Source organism: Cupressus sempervirens, chromosome 8, assembly GCF_028749045.1.
Source record: "Cupressus sempervirens isolate cs-2001-9-10 chromosome 8, ASM2874904v1, whole genome shotgun sequence".
In the NCBI taxonomy this organism is placed as follows: Eukaryota; Viridiplantae; Streptophyta; class Pinopsida; order Cupressales; family Cupressaceae; genus Cupressus; species Cupressus sempervirens.
Window position 1 is genome coordinate 29542330 of NC_143125.1, and position 21369 is coordinate 29563698.

General features: G+C 34.1%; 1 protein-coding gene across 1 annotated transcript in view; it reads right to left on the reverse strand.

Annotated features, from left to right (window-relative positions):
* Positions 1-856: 856 nt before the first annotated feature.
* LOC149541420 (protein NRT1/ PTR FAMILY 8.2-like) overlaps positions 857-21369 on the reverse strand; it is a 78967-nt gene continuing 58454 nt past the window's right edge. The window contains exons 6-10 of the mRNA XM_089795609.1: positions 4190-4307; positions 3527-3744; positions 2768-3321; positions 1560-1956; positions 857-1472 (exon numbers count right to left, since the gene is read on the reverse strand). Of these exons, the coding sequence (XP_089651735.1) occupies positions 1002-1472; positions 1560-1956; positions 2768-3321; positions 3527-3744; positions 4190-4307 (1758 nt within the window). The 3' untranslated portion in view covers positions 857-1001. The remainder of the gene's footprint in view (positions 1473-1559; positions 1957-2767; positions 3322-3526; positions 3745-4189; positions 4308-21369) is intronic.

Below are 21369 nucleotides of genomic sequence, written 5' to 3' on the forward strand. Positions count from 1 at the left end.
GGTTGTGTAGACAATAGGTAGAATGGGGGCTTCTTCTTTTTTGAATAAATGTAGTGTCAGGAAACATGCAAGAGGCACATATTCGAGGTTGTTCAAACAACAGGTATAATGGGGCTTCTTTTTGTTTGAATAAAAGTAGGGTCAGGAAACATGCAAGAGGCACATATTCGAGGTTGTGTAGACAACAAGTAGAATGGGGGCTTATTTTTGTTTGAATTTTATACAAAGAAAAGCTAAAAGACTACCGGCAAAATGCCCCCAGCCAATAGAAACCCTAAGAAATACGGTGGGAAAATACATGAATATCCAAAAGATGGAATTTGGTGGGATTTTTAGTAAGTTACCCAACTCCCAATGCACATTTTAATGACAAAGTTATGCGAAAACATTAGTCCCTGCCTATGACAACAAAATTAATAATAATAATATAAATACAAATTTTCAAATCATATAATTCTATTTTTAAAATGGTTTAAATTAATGTAAGACACATATAATAAACATGATTTATTATACATATTATAAAATTACATCTATTTATATTATTAGATAGAATATAAAGCTACTATAGCTAATTTTGACATTTATTATAAGATTTTATAAATATTTAGTCTGTCACTTTCAATAATTTTTTTAACCTTGTCATATACTTAAAAGCACCCCCAAAAAAAGCAGCCAATAGAGCCAACATCTATCAAATTTCAGGCCTTATTGAATATGAATGAAAAAAAATTATTTATACATGGTGTTGTAAAAACTGAATTAAATAGCTATTCGCTGATAATTGACACTACTTGCGACAACTGACAAAACTAACAATACATTATTGTCTCCCAGTTACAGCGACCGATGGCACATTTCTAGTTTTAGCAGAGCAGAATCCTCTGTTTCAAATACAATTTTCCCAGATAACAGTCATTTTCCTAGATTACACTTCACAACCACAGCATCCAACAACCAAATGGATCGTAAACCAGCAATGCATCAATCTAAATTCAAATCTAAAGAACATCGTCATCATCTGCTTCAACTTTCACTCCAGATGGTGCAATCTTAGTGTTACTGTAGGACTTGGCAACTACCAGAAAAATGAAGAAATTAACGATATTGATCACAGCCAACACCCAGTAAAACAAATCCAGTCGGCTCTGGTTTAAATTGTTTCTGAGCCATCCATTTTTCTCTCCACCCGTAGTTTTCCTAATGATATCAACAATTGCAGTGCTCAACCAGTTTCCAATACCAATTTCGCTTAGAAACAGAGCACTGCTTAAGCTCCTGGTCCCATCTGTGGCCTCGTCATAAAAAAACTCCATTTGCCCAACATAAGTAAAAACTTCAGCGGTGCCCATCAGAAAAAACTGCGGCACAAGCCAGAAAACAGACATGGGCAGCGGTGTTTTGGGATTCTGAAGGGCTCCAATGTCGTGTGCCTCGTGTAGCCGCCTTTTTTCTATAGTTGCCGCACTTATCTGTGAAACAGGGGAAAACTTTTTCATAAGATTCAGAACATCTTATGTCAGGGCAAAAAAATGCAAGTTTTATAGAATTGTTCATACCATGGCAAATATGGAAACGAATAGGCCAATGGCGATTCTTTGTAGTGATGTGATCCCGCGTTCGACTCCTGTAACCTTCCTGAGCATGGGCACAACGATCTTGTCGTAGAAAGGGACGAGGAAAATGGCGTTGAGAGTGGTAAAGAGAGGCAGAGAAGCAGGGGGGATTTCAAAACTGGAAGAGAGATTGCGGTCTAGTGTTCTCCCCTGCGCCACAAAGTATGTGGCGAGCTGTGCGAAGGAGATTGAGAGTGCAATTGTGGATGCCCACACTGGTAGGACTCGAACCAGTGACTTCAGTTCTTCCACCTGTGTAATGGTGCACACTTTCCACCGGCTGATCCCACCTTCTCTGTTGTTGTAATACTTTGGAGCAAGCGCTGCTTTGTCAAGGAAACTGCAAAACAAATCAAAATTCTATTACAGATCTTCTTGAGAGCTCAAGTTTGAGTTGTTTAGGTGATTTCTATCATATAGATTTCTCTGTAAAATACATCTATTGATGTGTTTTTAAATGATAAACCATTTACCCAATGCCAAGTGAAAAAAATAAAAGATTGTATTTATCATCAAACAGTAATTAGAAAACAGAGATAATAAAATCCAGATAGAGTAGAATATGGACAGACATTGAAGGTAGGGATGACTTGACTTATAAAATATGAGATAATTTCGTATATCATGTAGGAGGCAGTTGATTGTACTACAAATTAGGAATTTGTATGTATACTCTGTTTTTGCCAGATTTAATATCCTGTTTTGCGAAATTTAAAATTGTGAGCTCTCTTTCATGAATAATTTTCTATCACTAGCCAGATACAGGAATACAAAACCCTGCCTAAAGATTTAAAAACCCTGATCCCGTAAAAATAAACCTCACACAACCATTTTAACTTCTTTTTTCATTAGATCCACTCATTATTATTTAGCTGAGTCATCTAAACAAGTATGTGGATGATTCTCTCACAAATACAAGTTTTTGACCATTAGATCAGTTCAAAACTACAAAAGACCACCCAACTATCAAACCCTTTCCTTACATGAACTTTACCCCATCTAACAGTTGAAATTTCTCTTTTTAAATAAACCACACCTATTTAAAATCTCTCCCCTCCGTTTTTTTAGTAAGACCTACCTATTAATATAATTTAAGATGATCTGTTTAAGCCAAACCTACTTAAACAGCATAATATCAAAACATAATGTACCTGTACTGATGAGTACGATCAAGCTTCCGAACACCTTCAATGGCAGATGCTTCACCATTCACTTCATATAAAACACTATTCTCATCAGCCTTCATTCTCCATTTGCTTATAGATGCAAATATCACCTGTGCAAATCTTGTGAGAGGACTTCCAGTAGGATACTTGAACCTGTAGAAAGGAGCTCCACACACAAAAATAACTATAGATACCAACATGACTACGGTGGGAATCCCAAATCCCCACACCCATCCATAATTGTCCTGAACATATACAAGCACAGTTATGCCTAGCAGTGCACCGGTGTTAATGCCAAAGAAGAACCAGTTGAAGAAGGAGTACTTTCCCTTTCTTTCCTCCTCATCTGTCTCATCAAACTGATCTGCTCCAAAGGAGGAGACACAAGGCTTGATTCCTCCTGTTCCAAGTGCAATTATGTATAGAGCAACGTATAAAAACCCAATCTGAGACGTGGAAGCTGGCTCACACCCACTTTCAGTGCATTTCGGTGGCCTGAGAGAGCTTATTGATGCATTTAGGAGTAGCATAATCATCCCCTGTAAAATGGGTCGAAACCAAGATTAATAATTTGTTAATATTAATTATTATTATTTGTTAAGTTTGAATAGACTCGAATACAAGACCTCAAATAAGAAGCTCATAAGTTATCATAGCGATATAGACTCTTGCCTAGTTGCCATAGAAGCTTAATATAAGGAGTTAGAGGATAATAATAATTGGGCAAGCTGAATTATTCCATACCACAGCATAAATGCAAGAAAAGATAATAATTGTTTTAAAGCGTCCCAAATATGCATCAGCAAGGAAGGCTCCAAGTAGTGTGAGCACAAAAGCAGCACCTATCCAATCTGTAACAAAATTAGCAGCATTTGGTATGCTCTCATGCATCTCTGTTATCACATATGAGAACATGTTCACAGCAACTGAATAGTATGCGAGCCTTTCAGCCACCTCATTCACTGCAAAGTATCACATGAATTCAACATCAGTATCAGGACCATTAAAACTGTATTCAAAGTAATTAAATCACAATTCAAAACTCAAAAAAAATGAGAGACCATATAAAGATTATGTTGTTGAGGAAGTGCTAAACTGTTAATCCACACAAAAAGAAAAATGAGAGACCATATAAACATTATGTTGTTGAGGAAGTGTTGAACTGTTAATCCACACAAAAAGATTAAACTTACTGTCATTTGTTTAATGTTCTACATAAAGACAAGAGAAGATTCTAATACACAACGGTAAATTATAAGCCTCTTATTTGAAAAATCTTGTGTCAAGTCTACTCAAACATAACACTTAATACTTGACAAATGAATAAATAATAATTATAAATGAAACTGTAGATGTTACTTGAAACCAAGCATTGCTTTGATTACAGAATGTGCTAGTCTACTATACCTATAATGAAAGGTGATGCCTTCCATCCCCCTGTTCTTTTCTTATCGGCTACATTCCCTTTCAAGTCATATGCTATATGTGGAACATGGACAGATAATTTTGCCCTTCTCTCCATTGCCTGCAATAATTTCAACAAGGGGTCATAAATCATGATAAATTGAACTCCATAGAACTTCCATATCTGGTATTGATATATTTGTGATTGATGGTTGTTTGAAGCATTCAATGTGTAGCTTTTCCTTCATGTCAATTTACTGCTGATAATCTCAAAACAAAAACTTTAAAAAACCATCATCAATTTATGTCTGTAAGCCTACCTTGGATGATTATATTTCAAACCCTAAGAATTTGAGGGAAGTATTCTTCTTCCCCTATAACAAGGCTTAATAAAGAATGCTGGAGTTGAACAAAAATAGATTGTTGCATGGATGTACTTAAAGGAATGAGGAGATAATTTGAGAGAAATACTAGAGAACCTCAGAGAGAAGAAGCCATAGACAAATACAAGCTTCCAAATAATATATTTGGTAAGAATGTAAGAAATATATTCTTTTTTGGCTCATCTCTTTGGCTTGCATGCGTTCCACATGTCCATGATGCCAAGGACAACACTTTAAATGTATATTTAAATCTCAGAATAAATCAGCTTGTGCCTTGCATCTATTATACTAAAGACACAAGTTTGTCAACTTTTAGTCTTCTGTCTAATACCTATTGATATAAGCGTTGTCAATCTTCTGGATTGTAACAATATGTGCTTGAATTCTATATGTTGTCTCCATATTTTCAAACAAACATGTTAATGGTGGAAGTGCCTTTATATTCCTATAATCCATTTGACTTGGCTAATTATGATAATGAAATGATGTATATTTAAATCCATTGCAGGCTTTTCTGAATTTTACTGATGATCAGCTTGTATGACTTTATTTCCAGCCTTTTTAGAGGTGGGAAAAGAACTCCAGGCTTTTGCACACCCATTTTTGGGATTTTTTATGCTTGATGACAAGGACATAATTGAATTTTCCCCAAAGAACACTCTGAATCTTTCTTAAATTGTTATAAAAGATTTTGATCTTATTAAAAAAAGCTTACAGATTTTAAGCCTATAAATTATAATCAGAAGACAATAACATTTGTAAAATATATGAAAACTGTTGATTCCTTCAAGTTATTCTGAAGTTAGTTGATGTGATTCCATTCATCTCTTATGGATGAGACTTTTGGTCCTATTTTTTTTAATAATAAACGTTATTCTGAAGTTCATTTCAAGATCTCGTTAATTTTTTGGGGAATACTCATGTGAAAAGGATCCATCATCTCCCAAAACAACTATATGATTGTCTATTTTAAAATTTGTGCAGGATTTCGTGCCTCGTGGCAGTTATTAAAGTGACTAAGAGTTTGGCGTGCTTGTTCTACCAATCATTTACACTGTAAAATTTACCGTCCCTAAAATATATATATATATATATAATTATAAATAAAATAAATATTAAATTAAAATAATTAAAATATGGAGAGATTTTGAAAAAGACAAAATATAGTGTAAATATTTTATAGAATTCTATAATACAAATCAATTTGTTGTAAATACATTATACAAGGGTCAAATATTTTGTTAAAAATGTTATTGTAATATATAGTTGGTGGGCCTTTTCTTAAGTTTTTGTTTTTTTTTAATTTTTTATTCATGATTTTTGATAAAATTTTCTAATAGATTGAAGAATTCAAGCATATATAAAATATATTTGATTAAATAAATAAAAAGTCAATTTTAAACTATATTTTGTTTTTTATTTACTAATTTATTAGTTCTTCAAATTATTAAAAAAAATTATATATATACATATATATAAAAGATAAAATATTTATAATTTTCATTTGTTTTCTTAACATTTTTGTTTACATCTTTAATTGCCATGATGCTTATTGTACGTGTTGTAAGGATGGTACTATTGCATTCACTTTACACGATCAGTGAATTAATTTTGTAAATATCACCTAGTTATATTCAAGTATTCTTTTTATCTCACTTCAATATTAGTGAAGTTTACATTTTTTTAACAATTATATATATTATTAAAATTGATTTATCCCATTAATTCAAGAGATTGAGAGGGTAGATGAAACTATTTTAGAAAGTGCTCATAATGCAAGCATTAATTTAGGAAAATTGGGCATTACAACAAATAAGAAGGCATCAAGCACCATAAATATGGTAAATGAAACAAAAAGTGTGGAAGGAAATCACTAGCTAAACTTAGAAGTAAAACAGGTGGGGCAGGAAACCAAAAGAAGATCAATGACTTACTTAATGCAAGGAAGGGGAAGTTGCTTCCCACAGAGCTATGAGGATAACCACATGGAATGTTAGGGGCTTAAATGCCCCTAACGAGAAACATTTACTAAAGCATAACCTTAAAATATTTGAATAAGACACTTAGTACAAGAAATGAAAGTAAATAAAGGAGAGAAAATCAAAAGGATAGTACATTATGGAAATTGACACTACATGAGTCAAATGGTGCTTCAAGAGGCCTAGATATTTTATGGGATCCTAGAAAAGTCAACTTTGAACTACAAGAATCTCATAATAATTGGATGGTAGGCAAGGTATGAAACTTCAAAAGCAAACTAAGTTTTAGTCTTGTCAATGTTTATGGACCTATACCCAATGCAAATGAGAAAATATTATGGTAGGAGATTAGTACATTTTTGGATACAAATCAAAATAAGAAATTTTTTTTCAGAGGAAATATCAACGCCTTACTAAATCTACAAGAAAAAGTAGGAGGGGTATCAACAATCACACAAGCTATGGTAAACTTCAAAAATTGGTTTAAAGAGACTAACTTTATTGACGTTCCTATTAGTAGCGAAATATTTACATGGAATAATAGAAGAAAATGTTTTTTGTAATATAGCTAAAAAATTGGATAGATTCATATTCAAATGAGACCTCACCTCTTTTAACTTTTCCTTTAATACATTAGTTTTACCTCACTCAAGATCAAATCACTTCCCGATTAGATTACACATAGTAGAAAGGGAAAAACCATATAGAATCCATTTAAGTGTGAAGAAATGTGGTTCTTAGATGAAGAGTTCCTTAAAAGTCTAGAGAAATCATGGTTGGAAGAAGAGTTTGAAGGTTCAAGAATGTTTTGATTTATATCAAAACTTAAGGTAGTAAAAGAGAAGATGTTGAATGGAACAAAGATCACTTCAATAATATATTCAAAGTTAAAATAGAAAATGAAAACAAATTAAACTCTCTTAATGAAGAAGTAATTTGAGAAGATATGGATGACGTCAAATACGAAAAATAAAAAGAATTATTGGCAATCCAAGAAGACATGCTCACTAAAGAATAAGTTTTTTGGAGGCAAAAGTCTCGAGAAACTTGGCTACCAGAAGGTGATAGGAACACAAAATTCTCTCATAACAGTTGGATGAACAATCAAAACATCAACATAATATTGAAATCAAGGATATCAATGGGAATGTAATCAAAGAACCTAATAAAATAGAAGAACTGTTGGTAAACTATTATAATGAGATTTATAATAATTATGAATCTTCAAATTTAATAGTTCAAAATAAGATGTAAGAAAACATTCCAAAAATTATAATAGGCGAAGACAATAAATATCTAAATAAAAAATTCTCCAAAGAAGATATTAAAGAAGCACTCTTTCAACTCAACCTAGATAAATCACTAGGTCATGGTGGCTTCCATGCCTTCTTCCAAAAAATATGGTGCATATGGGTGAATGCACCAAGTTGTGGTGCCAAAAAGATGACACCCCTTTTTTTTCCAAAATTTTCAATAGTGTGTATGCACTATTAGAAATCACGTAAAAGAACAACAGCCCATGGCCCCATTTTTTGTAATTCTTTTTTTTTGTTGTCTTTTCCTTCTCTGCTCATAATAACACGTACACATTCTTTAGAAGGTCAAAGTTTTTCTCTCCCTCCCCCTCAAAATGCCTCCTTGTTGCCAAAGATAAAGATCAAGCTCATCGAGTATGTCTTCTAACCTTGTTTTAGCATTGTTTTTTATGTTGTTTTTAGTTTAGTTTAGTTTTTTTAAATGCAATTGGTTTCTTATTAGGAAATGTGAATAATCAACCACCAAACCCTACACCATCAAATGAACCAAATTTTCAGCCTACTCAACAAAATTCTCCACAAAATCAAAATAAAAACCCTTGTGAGCAAGAGCAAGAACCTCCATGACCTCCACCAATTGCAAGACCTACTCCTGGCACTCAAGACTATATAATGAATGAAACAAAAAGAGGGAAAACTCAATTAGAAGCAATCATTGGTAGGTTAAAAACTTACGGGAAAACTAATCCTATGAGAGCACAATTGGCATCCTCCCTTGAGTCCATTGTGAGCCAGGTAGCTTATGCTAGTGGCCAGTTGAATATTTGGCATGTTAAGAGAGAAGAAAAAAGATGATATTATGCCAACAAATTATCCTATGGAGATGTTAAAAATAAGAACATAACAAAAGATGACATATGTGCATTGTTTAAAAAGATAGGAGAAGAAGACATTGTAAGAACTTCAACTAAAAGGTTCCCCATCCACTGGTGCATCCATGATGATATTAGAAATAAATTTTGGGATACATGGTGGATGGTCTTTGATGCCCCGCCCTACAATAATCACAAGGTTCCAATGTATTTCTTAAGGAAATTGTATTGTGAATTTGTCCTCGGGGAGATCCCCAATTATTTTGACATGTTAGATTCTCAAGGTAGATGTGAGGGGTTATTGTTTAAGAGGTCAAGGGCACATCATGACCCTAATGTAGTTAGGGTGCATGTTTTCAAGCCACAGGGTAAGCATGTCATTGTTCCTCCAATTGTGAAGGAACATCTAGAGACTGATACACTAGGGACTATAATTGGTTTGACATAAACCCTCATTCATTGTGCCAATCCAATAGTTACGAAGGAGCCTTATTTGCACCACGGTCACCTGTGTGTGTCATGTGGATCCTTATGCATGTTTGGAAGTCACATTGGAGACACTATGGATGATGGGTTAGTCATTGATGACTTTCAAGTGAGACATTTGGCATAGACACACAGGTAAATATTTACAATTATAATAAACTAATTTGGTCACTTTTCATATGTAAAATGAATGACTAATAAATTAGCATATCTTGACATTGTTCAAAATTTAGGGTAAAAGTGTTGCTGGCCCTAGTACAGATTTCTTGACTCCATTTTACATCACATTGATGAGTCCACAGGTTTGTATCGATTTAATCATTTAAATTAATACATCTATTTATTCAATAATCATATGAAGTATTGACAGAAAAATTTAAATCCATGTGCATTAGTTCTCTATTGGACCATTGACATTCACAACAGACTTTGAGCCTAGGCGTGATACTAGATTCATAGAGGTACATTTGTTTCATGTTAATTTGATTGTATTATATTCTATAAGAAAATATGTAAATTATATTATATGATTTGCAATTGTTGATGTCAGAGACTCCTTCTCATCTTCATTAGTCCATCGATCGTGGAGTTGTTGCCAGAATGGCTAGTTCAAAGCCATTGACTAAGGTATGAAAGAGTTTGCATAGTTTTAGTTTTTATTTATAATAGTTAGTATTGAAATTTCAAATGGTATTCATAAGTATGATCAATTGATTATATTAATTGAATTTTTGTAGGGCCTTGTTACTCTTGATTGTCTACGAGCCTCTAAGGTGGATGTACAAAGTGACTATTTGATGGCTATAAGAAAATAATTAATTTTGTGTGTACATATATTTGATTTTAATGTATAATAATTATTGATTCATATATACTTTGTTTGTATCAGCTCCAATTAGATAGTAGCCTAAACAAGAGGACAAATGAGCGCGTGAGGAAGACCCCAATATCCCCATCATCTCCCTCCATGCGACGATCAAAGACCTCTAGGGATTTGTTTCCTTCCCCTTGTGGGAAGGAAAAGATATAGGGATGGACACGCGTATAGGCATTAGTGGACATATGTCTTGGATATTATGTTAGTGGACATATTTGAGATATAATTAATGTATACATGACATTATATATTTGATGTATGACATATATTTGATGCATGACATTATTAGACTTACAAATTTGATGCATCAGATTTTCCATGTATGACATTGTTGGTTATCATAATATATATCTTGTTTTTCTTGTTTAAGTTTTAAGTATTTCATTTTATTGTAATCTGCATCCAAAATAAGGGTAGGAATCATTATAATAATCTTTGATAGTATCTTTTGACATGTGAATAAGGCTATGATATTAATTTGTATTTAGATTGTACAAGTTATGAGTACTTTTGATTATGAATAACTTATTTGGAATTTTTTTGGATGAAAATAATGAAACTTGAATTCTTATTACTATTATACAATGAACATTGAAATTTGAATCTTGAGTTGGTTGCATATGTAAATGTCTAAGCTTGAATCTTAGTGTCATCAAAAACATGTCAAGAGTTTATATATGCTTTACCTTGACAACATGAGAAGACTTGAAATAAAGCTTTTAATTTATTCAAGGAATTTTATATCAAGATTGCTTGCTTATCCATCTCTTTGAGAGCTTCATTCATGGAAGCACATTATATATGTTCTTCCTATGATTCCTATAGCTATAGTTGTTGCATCTTTTCTTACATATCTTTTTTGTGTCACTATCCACTATGCATTGACAAGATTTTATATATGCTTTACCTTGACAACACGAGAAGACTTGAAATAAAGCTTTTAATTTATTCAAGGAATTTGATATCAAGATTTCTTGCTTATCCATCTCTTTGAGAGCTTCATTCATGGAAGCACATTATATATGTTCTTCCTATGATTCCTATAGCTATAGTTGTTGCATCTTTTCTTACATATCTTTTTTGTGTCACTATCCACTATGCATTGACTACGCTATCTTTGACCTCCTTTGTAAGGTGATGGATTCTACACCCATAGGATGTCATCTACAAATTCTTGTATGTTTTTCATTCTTACAAGTATGACACATAATGTTATAGCGTGATACTTAGGGTCAATTATGTCTGAGATGTCCAAGAATGTTCGATCAATCAACGAGGTAGAACAATCTTGGAACTACAGTTTACCCAGCCACTTGGAGCCAATAGAGCAAACAGTTTATTCCCATGATGAACTGTTAGAGAGATTCACTAGTTGGCAACTTTGAACTGGCCATCACTGCAAGTTTCAACATCACCCAAGATAGGGGTGCAAAATCAAAATGGAATTGAATCTCTAAAATGTGAGAGAGATTATTGTAGGCATTGACAACACGATTCTGTAGCACCTAATGTTTTATTGATACCTCACACGATCTCTAAGATATTCCCCATCAAAGATTGCCTCCTTATGACATTTAGTGACTCTTAGGGTCAATTATGTCTGGCGTGCTTGAGAACCTTTAAGTGATCAACTGGGTAGAATGAGCTTGGGACTAGGGTTTAACTAATCACTTGGAGCTAACAGATCAAATAGTTTGGTCCCACAATGAATGGTTAGAGAGATTCACCAGTTGGTGACTTTAAACTGGCCAACACTATAAGTTTCGGTGTCATCCAAGATAGGGGCACGAAATCAAAATAGAATTAAATCTCCAAAAAGTGAGAGAGGTTGTTGTAGGCCTCAACAACATGATCTGGTAGCACCTAACATTGCATTGATACCTTACACAAGCATCGAGATATGCCCCATTAAAGATTGTTTCCCTATGGCATTTAGTGACTCTTAGGGTCAATTATGTTTGGCATTCCCAAGAAAATTTGAGTGATCAACATGGTGGAATGAGCTTGGGACTAGGGTTTACCTGACCAATCAGAGCTAACAAAGCAAATATTTTGGTCCCACGATGATCAGTTAGAGAGGTTCACTAGTTGGTGACTTTGAACTAGCCAACACTGTAAGTTTCAACATCATCTAAGATAGGGGCAAAAAATTAAAACATAATTGTATCTCCAAAAAGAGAGAGAGAGAGGTTATTGTAAGCCTAGACAACATGATCATGTTGCATCGATAGCATGCACGAGCTCTTAGATATGCTACATCAAATATCAATGTCCTATGGCATTTACTAACTCTTAGGGTCAATTTTGTCCAGCGTTCCCGAGAACGTTCGAGTGATCGACAAGGTAGAATGAGCTTGGGACTACGGTTACCCAACCACTCAGAGCTAACAAAGTAGATAGCTTGGCCCCATGATGAACAGTTAGAGAGATTCACTAATTGGCAACTTTGAATTGGCCAACACTACAATTTTAAACATCACCCAAGATAGGGGCACAAAATCAAAATGGAATCGAATCTCAAAAAAGAGAGAAAGGTTATTGTAGCCTTTAACAATGTAATCATGTAGAAAATAACATTGTATCAATACCTCGTACAAGCTCTAAGATATGCCCCATCAAAGATCATTGCCGTATGGAATTTAGTGACTCTTAGGGTCAATTTCATCCAATGTGCCTGATAACATTTGAGCGATCAATAGGGAAGAATGAGCTTGGGAATAGGGTTTACCCAACCATTTAAAGCTAATATAGAAGGCGGTTCTATCCCATGATGAATGGTTAGAGAGATTCACTAGTTGGTGACTTTAAACTAGCCAAGACTGCAAGTTTTAGGATCACCCAAGATAGCCCGGTGCAAAATTAAAATGGAATCAAATATCCAAAAAGAAAGAGAGGTTATTATAGGCCTTGACAACACAATCCTATGGTGTCTAATGTTGCATTGATACCTCGCATGAGCTCTGAGATATGCCTCATCAAAGATTGTTTCCCTATGGCATTTAGTGACTCTTAGGGTCAATTTTGTCTGACATGCTCTAGAATGTTCAAGCAATCAATGGGGAAGAATGAACTTGGGACTAGGGTTTACCTAACCACTTAGAGATAATGAAGTAGACAATTCGGTCCCAAGATGAATGGTTAGAGAGATTCACTTGTTGGTGACTTTGAACTAGTCAACACTACAAGTTTTAGCATCACCCTAGATCGGGGCGCAAAATCAATATGGAGCCAAATCTCCAAAAAGAAAGATATATCATTGTAGGCCTTGATAACACGATCCTATAGCACTTGACATTGTATTGATACCTCACACAAGCTCTGAGATATACCCTGTCAAACATCTCTTCCCTATGGCATTAAGTGACTCTTAGGGTCAATTCCCGCCAGCATGCCTGAGAATGTTTGAGTGATCAATGGGGTGGAATGAGCTTAGGAGTAGGGCTGACTCAACCACTTAGAGATAATAGAGAAGACAGTTTAGTCCCATGGAAAATGGTTAGAGAGATTCACCAATTGGTGACTTTGAACTAGGCAAGACTGCAAATTTCAGGATCACCCAAGATAGTGGCACAAAATTAAAATGGAATAAAATCTCCAAAAATAAAGAGAGGTTATTTTAGGCCTTGAAAATAACATACTATAGCATTTGATGTTGCATTGATACCTTGCATGAGCTTTGAGATATGCCTCATCAAAGATTGTTTCCCTATGGCATTTAGTGACTCTTAAGGCCAATTTCGTCTAACATTCTTGAGAATGTTTGAGCAATCAATGGGTAAGAATGAACTTGGGACTAGGGTTTACCTAACGACTCAGAGATAATGAAGTAGACAGTTCGGTCCCACAATGAATGGTTAGAGAGATTCACCAATTGGCAACTTTGAATTGGTCAACACTGCAAGTTTTAGCATCACCTTAGATTGGGGCGCAAAATAAAAATGGAGTCAAATATCCAAAAATAAAGAGAGTTCATTGTAGGCATTGATAACACAATCCTATAGCACCTAATGTTACATTGATACCTCGCACGAGCTCTGAGATATACCCGTCAAAGATCATTTCCCTATGGTGTTAAGTGACTCTTAGGGTCAATTCCCTCTGGCATGTCCGAGAATGTTTGAGTGATCAATGGGGTGGAATGAGCTTGGGACTAGGGCTAAATTGACCACTTAGAGCTAACACAGAAGACAGTTTGGTCCCACAGTGAATGGTTGGAGAGATTCACTAGTTGGCAACTTTGAACTAGCCAACGGTGCAAGTTTCAACATCACCCGAGATGGGGGGGAAAAATCAAAATGGAATTGAATCTTTAAAAATTAAGAGAGGTTATTGTAGGCCTCAACAACATGATCCTATAACACCTTACATTGCATTGATACCTCGTACGAGCTCTAAGATATTCCCCGTCAAAGATCACTTCCATATGGCATTTAGTGACTCTTAGGGTGAATTCCTTTCAGTGTGCCCGAGAACGTTCAAATGATCAATGGGGCAGAATGATCTTGGGACTAGGGTTTACCTAACCATTCAAAGCTAATAGAGAAGAAATGTGTAGTTAAAAATAAAATATAAATCGAATACCAAATAATCTAAAATTTCCAATAGCAAGAATGGATCTAATTTAAGATAAGTCAACAAATTTTTCAACTAGACAATAATATTCATCTCTTTATATTAATGATATTAATGTATATGTACAATTTAGCTCTGAAAGGCACCGGTAGGAAAGACCTAAGAGAGAAAATCTCTGATCTTGCCTAAAAAAAAATGAAATATAAATGTTACATCAAATGTTTTTAATTAATTATATTCAATCCACTGAACCCGTTGGATTTACTCTACATTTTATTGTCTTAAGTATTGCCTTATGGTTTGACTTGTGAACCTTCCAAAGAGTCTTATTATGTGGTTTTCCTCCATATTTAATCAAGTAGACATTTGAAGTGAGAACAAGGTTTGAATAATGAAGAATCTTCCTCTTTGTTTCCCAATCCTTGAATAACAAGAAGTTAGGGTTCTTCATAGAATATCATCTAAGACATATTGTATTGTAAACCTTCACCATCTATTATCGAGTGATCCAAAAAGAAATTGCTTGGACACAATGACATAAATAATAATACATGTCCCTTCTTCATTGTCTTCAGGCGCAACAACAATAAAAACATGGCTTGCAGTGATAGATGTACATAATGTGCTCATTAATTTAGTAAATAATTACATAAAAGTTATAAAGTTACATATTGAATTTACATAGATATATATTATCAAGTTGCACTAGAACAGAAAAGCGGTCAAAGTTAATGGATGAATCCATTTCTACCATTTCTAGTGCTCGTGGGGGACGATAGGTGTCAATTGGGTCCAAAACTCGTATATCTCATTTGTCCACCCATTTAGTCAACTCACACTCATCCTAATTTTCCTTTACACATGATGGACAAAAGCATGCCATTTTTCATGTGTGAATACTCTATGAAACTGCATCAGAGCTTTTAAAAGAGTGCAACTATCGTGCCCAAAATTTATAAGGCAAAAACACAACTAATTTTAATTTTAATTTTAAAAGATAACTTAGGAAACATAGTCAATTAAGTTATTTCATGATTATGAGTAAGAATGCCTAACAACTATGATTAAAAAGGTTGCAACATGCTCACATGTTGACCAAAGTAATCTCTAATCAAGTTAAATAAAAATTCTATTTGAGTTGGAATCAAGAATTGAAAGGGACAATTTGATGATACAACATCAAGAGCTAGTAGAAGAAAACCTGATTCTAGAATCCCCTCAGCACTAGCATTAGTTAGGGTTTTATAGGTTGTCAGTTAACTTAGAATATACTAGATAATGATCTTCCTACACTTGAATAGGTTCAAATGGGTGTACATGGTAAGGTCTCTTGATAGGATAATAGGAGGGCAATGTAAGTGTATTCACCTCTTGTTTTTTAACAAAAAATATAATTGCCTATGTATACTAGTGTCTTAGGTACTTGCTACATAAAGAACATGTATGTCTCCACATTACAAGTGTGTGTTATGTTTCAGAATCATTGAATGTCTACATTACAAAATATTTCCTTGTACAAAGGTTCACAAAATGAATTAGATTAAATTGAGATATATAGGGAGAATTAGGTATCCATGCCCAACTCCAATATTATTGAATTACATTTGTGTAACAACCTCACTTCATTTCCTTCCATCAGGGTTTCATATTTCTACATGCAAAGTGATTGAATGAAATCATACATCTTTAAAAGCATCTTTTAGCAAATCCGTATGACAAAATGCATAGAAAGCACACTAAGTAATATGTCATATGCATATGGACTGTTACTAACATACATAGGTGTGAGACCTAATTAGACTTCTTTGAAGTATGTTACATATGCACCCTTCTAAAATTTACTTGACACTATAAACCCTACCAGATATGATATGATCATTCTAATTCCCTATAGATACCACACGCATATATATAATTGTCTACTAACTATCAACATAAACAAGTTTTCATCTACTATTATCTAACCATGAACGATTACTAACTCACCATGAATAGCTATGGTTGATTGAACTATATTAAATCACTAGCTTCCAAACTTCCTAATACAACTATAACAATATACTACCAAGTTATGTTTTGACCACCTTCTTATAGTCCAATTCCCAAATTTCCAAGTTATTCATCTCTAATAATCTTCAAGCTAAATGATCCTCCCATATCTCATTAAGGTATTTTAATTCTATTTACACAATTCAAGGTCTACTTTTTGTAACATATAATATGGTTTTTTTTTAATATACATTAAATAACCTATCTAGATCTTCAGTACGTTCTATGCATTAATCATGTTAATTATGAATGATGTGATATATATATATATATATATAACATGTTACTCTAAATGATATACAATGACATTATCACTAACTAATTAGTCACCTTCAATTGTTATTTTATTAATCAATTATATATACCATCAACCTTTTTGAAAAAAAAAAAACATTAATATTATGAATATTAATTATAATAACTTTAAATTTATTACTAGACCTTATATCACTTCTTCCACATACATCCCTTTATAAATATATGTATATCCACACCAAAATTTTAAACACTTAATCTATTCTATTATCTAATTCTAATCCCATTAAATAACCAATACTCTATTATCAAAAAAAGAAGTTTTCTAAACAATCATAATATTAAACTAATCATTTATTAGTCTTAACCCACACTCCTCCCACTTCTAAACTACTATATCATTATTATAGCATCCCACTAATCTATTTATTACTGCTAATACTAACCCTAACAACTTAAAAACTAATTACACCGTATTCTTAACCCACCTAGTGACTAACTATTATGCCCCCTAAGTTATAACATTAAGGTCATACGTATTGACTTAATAAATTAACTAGAATCACCCAACCCAAACATCAATCTTTAACCCCTTATCTCCCTTCTTCCACACGTGATTCCTTCCCCTTACCCAAGCACTATACATGGACGTCAATGCATGCGTACGGAATGGAAGTGTCAGACTTGGTAGTGGGTGGGATCTTGACGTCAGGTCAAATCTCCACCAAGTCCAAGGAGGGTTCTAATTCATTATTTTTTATGCTTTATCTATCCTACCCAGGTTTATGTAGACATGGCGCATTAAGGCGTCCTATCCTAGGTATTTATGACTAGGCCTATACATGTATTTGAGCCATATCCTCAGGTACAGCGGCTCGTGAATGGTCGGAGGAGATGCAACGTGTGAGATGGGGGTATGGCAGGGACCACCTCTCACCTCCCTGATCGAATAGGTAAAACTTGTACCTATGGACACTTCCCTCTATTTTTATTTTCAATTTTATCATATGGTCCTTTACTTTACTTTATGCATGGAATGGTATTGATGGGACGTTTATATTTTGATGTATTTGAATGATGACTTATTCTTCCCCGTATGGTCACGGGGTGCATGCAGATTGTATTCATATATAATACAACCTCATATTTTATTGGTTTCTTACTAAGAGATATAACAAAATATTCTCTTAATATTTTATTATTCTATAATTGGGAGGGGACTTAATTCCTCTCCCATACAAATCCCAGAGAGATGAACATACTCCTACAGCTAGGTCTTCCCCATGGATTTTTATTTTTATACTATGTTTCCTATTGACTTATTTTATCTACTTAGTCATGTTATGGTGGGACTTTTATAGAAGTTGTATAATGTTACTTGGTATTTCTATATAAATGCTAGGTTTAGAAAATTATTCAAATTCATCTGAAAACAATCTCATTACTCAAGAGATGGTATGTAGTATAGTCTAAGTAGCTTTTGAAATCTTAAATGATGAACAGGTCTCAAATAATATCTAACAATTCCTTTGAGGGTTAAGAACATTAAACTATCTACTTGAAAGGAAATATTGTATCATCTAGCTATACCATTAAAACTTTACATCTCTTCATATCATTGCATATGAAATTTTCATCTATTATGATGAATCAATATTTCATCCAAATGGAACTAATCATAATATTAAATCTTACATGGCAGTTATATATGAAAGCATCCAAGTTTCCTCTATATCTCATATGAATTCATTCTCCAGAACAATACTTAACAATGAAGCATTCACTTCTACAATGCAATGCACTACATCATAAATGAAGGGTTTATTCATACAATGCAGTATTTAGTAATGTAAAGAAGGACTTCATTCTTTCAACCACATTAGAAAATGACATATCTCGTCCTTGATACTATGTGACCTTTCATTGCAGCGACATGAATAAGATGCAGAGAGATTCTCCAATACAGGGACAATGCACAATGACAAGTTTTCTCCCTCAAGCAACATCTACCAAAAGGTCTTTCCAAGCTTTTGTCCATTGCTCCCTTGAGCATCAGATATAAAAATACATCGCAAAGAAAACAACCAGGACCATGGGTGCTCGCCACCCAACCATAGGTCTCCAAAGAGACCACCCCCACGCTAGGGGAACAAGTCTCAAACTGAGATTCACATACAAACTTGCAAGAACATATACATTACATTTCAAAGCTTGAACAATCCCACCCCAAGGATAAATCACAATGGTTCACCAATGGAATCATAAACACAGGGAGAAGGTGTGCTTCGAAAATGAAGATTTTCCATATCAAACAATACCTGCAACACACATTTTTTCATGCCCTTTTTGGGCCTCCATCATACAAATAATTTCATGCCCTTTTGAGGCTTTCACAACATCCTCCATACACACTACCATCAACTATAGCTCTTTTGGAGTCCATACTCCACCAAAACTTCCTTTATACATTATACTTCCCTTATCACCTCCAGCAAGATATGAATGATTATGGCATACAATGGAGCCCATACACCAAGGTTCTCAATACATATTCAAACTCAACTAACCTCTTCACCCTGGACTTCTCTTCCCTTCCCAAAGGGCGAGTGAAGCCCTCACACCCATAACAACACTCATGCACAAAATCATGGAAGATCAAAAAAAAGAAAACAATGGAAATCCAAACCTCATGCTCATCACAACACAACACAATATGATACAAGATAATACCACACATTTCCCTTACAATGGCATTCTCCCTACCTATGTTCTCATGAATGCAATACCAAGATTCAACTTCAAAAATGGAAGCAAACTATCTACATGGCAAGAACACCAACTTTGAATCCCTTTGCATAATGGAAAAGAAAAGTTGTAGAAGAGCTCCCTCCAAGCTTCCTAACCCTAAGTGTCTCTAAAATTAGAGAGTGTGTAGACAACCCATTAATTTCATCCCCAATCCTCTAAAAAGGATCCCAAAACCCCCACTATCTAAAAATGGTTAGAGCATGAGTTGCCCTCTCTTACACCCTTGTCTCCTAAAAATGTACCCTTGACCAATTAATAGAGTGGAAGAATTCATGTGACACACCAATTTTCGAATTTCTTTGAAAGTGACTTGTTTGGAGGGTTCCCAAGGTCACCTAGGCCTATTAAATGTTAGATTTAGACCCTCAACCCATACTACTATCATGTGGGCACTTATTTTTCACCATGGTAATCCCCTAGGACCACTTTTTGATCCCCAAAAGTTAATGGAAAGTTGAAATTCGAACTTTAATGGATAGGGACTTATCCTAACACTTTTCAATGGTAATGTTTAGGTTAGGTTACTTTCCTAAAACCCTAAATGCCAAGTCATTTCCATGTGGACAACACAAGTGTCAAGTGACACAACCACAACACATTACATTTAAAATGACCTGTCTCCAATAATACATGCATTCAACTATCACCCTCATACCATTCACATTACGAAATAAAACACATTACAAAGAGGATTTGAATCATTCCACAGATCCAACCTCGTCCATGTCATGTTTCACATGGGTTTGAGTCTTGTTTCCTCATTAAACCCCATGGTCATATTCCGACACACTAAACTTGAGCATCAATAGTCCAAAAAAATCATGTAAGTAATAAGTAAATACGTGTAATAAATCATTATCCCATTCGACACTAGGCTTGCATATTTCATCATTTCAAATTAACTTTCTCTTTCTTAGTCATTTCAAATAAAGCTTTCAAAATATTAAAATATCAAAATTTTCATATCACATTTAACATTTGGGTTCCATACATCATCATTTTCAATTAACTTACTTTTTCCTAATAATTTTCACGTAAAATTTCCAAAATACTATAATATCAACTCTGCTTATCAACATTAAACTTTACTTAGCATGATCAATTTAATATTTAAAATAGCTTCAATAATCTATTTTATATCCTAACGACAAAATGTTGAATCCATGACTATTGAGTCCCTAAGCCTGCGGATTAGGTCCTAGTGCATAACACAATCTATCCTTTAACTCTAATTTCCACTTAGATATTACATTCTTACATTACAAGCATTTCTACAATTTAGTTTCTATTAAAGCAATGCAAATAATTTAGAACATGACATGAAATCAATAAATATATCGATTGGGTCCTAATGTGCGGACATAAGTCTGGGTTATCAAAATACAAATATTAAAATGACATAACCCTATAGCCTCAAAAGTGTATTAAAACATTGAGTTGGAAGTATCATAATGCAAATATGTCATCTATGCTAGGGCAGGTCGGGTGAGGCCTCACAACAACTCACTTGATTCGATCAGTGTGCAACAATCCTCATATGGTGCAATGTTAGTATTATCTATCAACCAAAAAAATATATGAACCATAGATTCTCCTTCCTTACCTAGACCCATTGTAGCGTTACACCACTGGATCATGGAATTTGC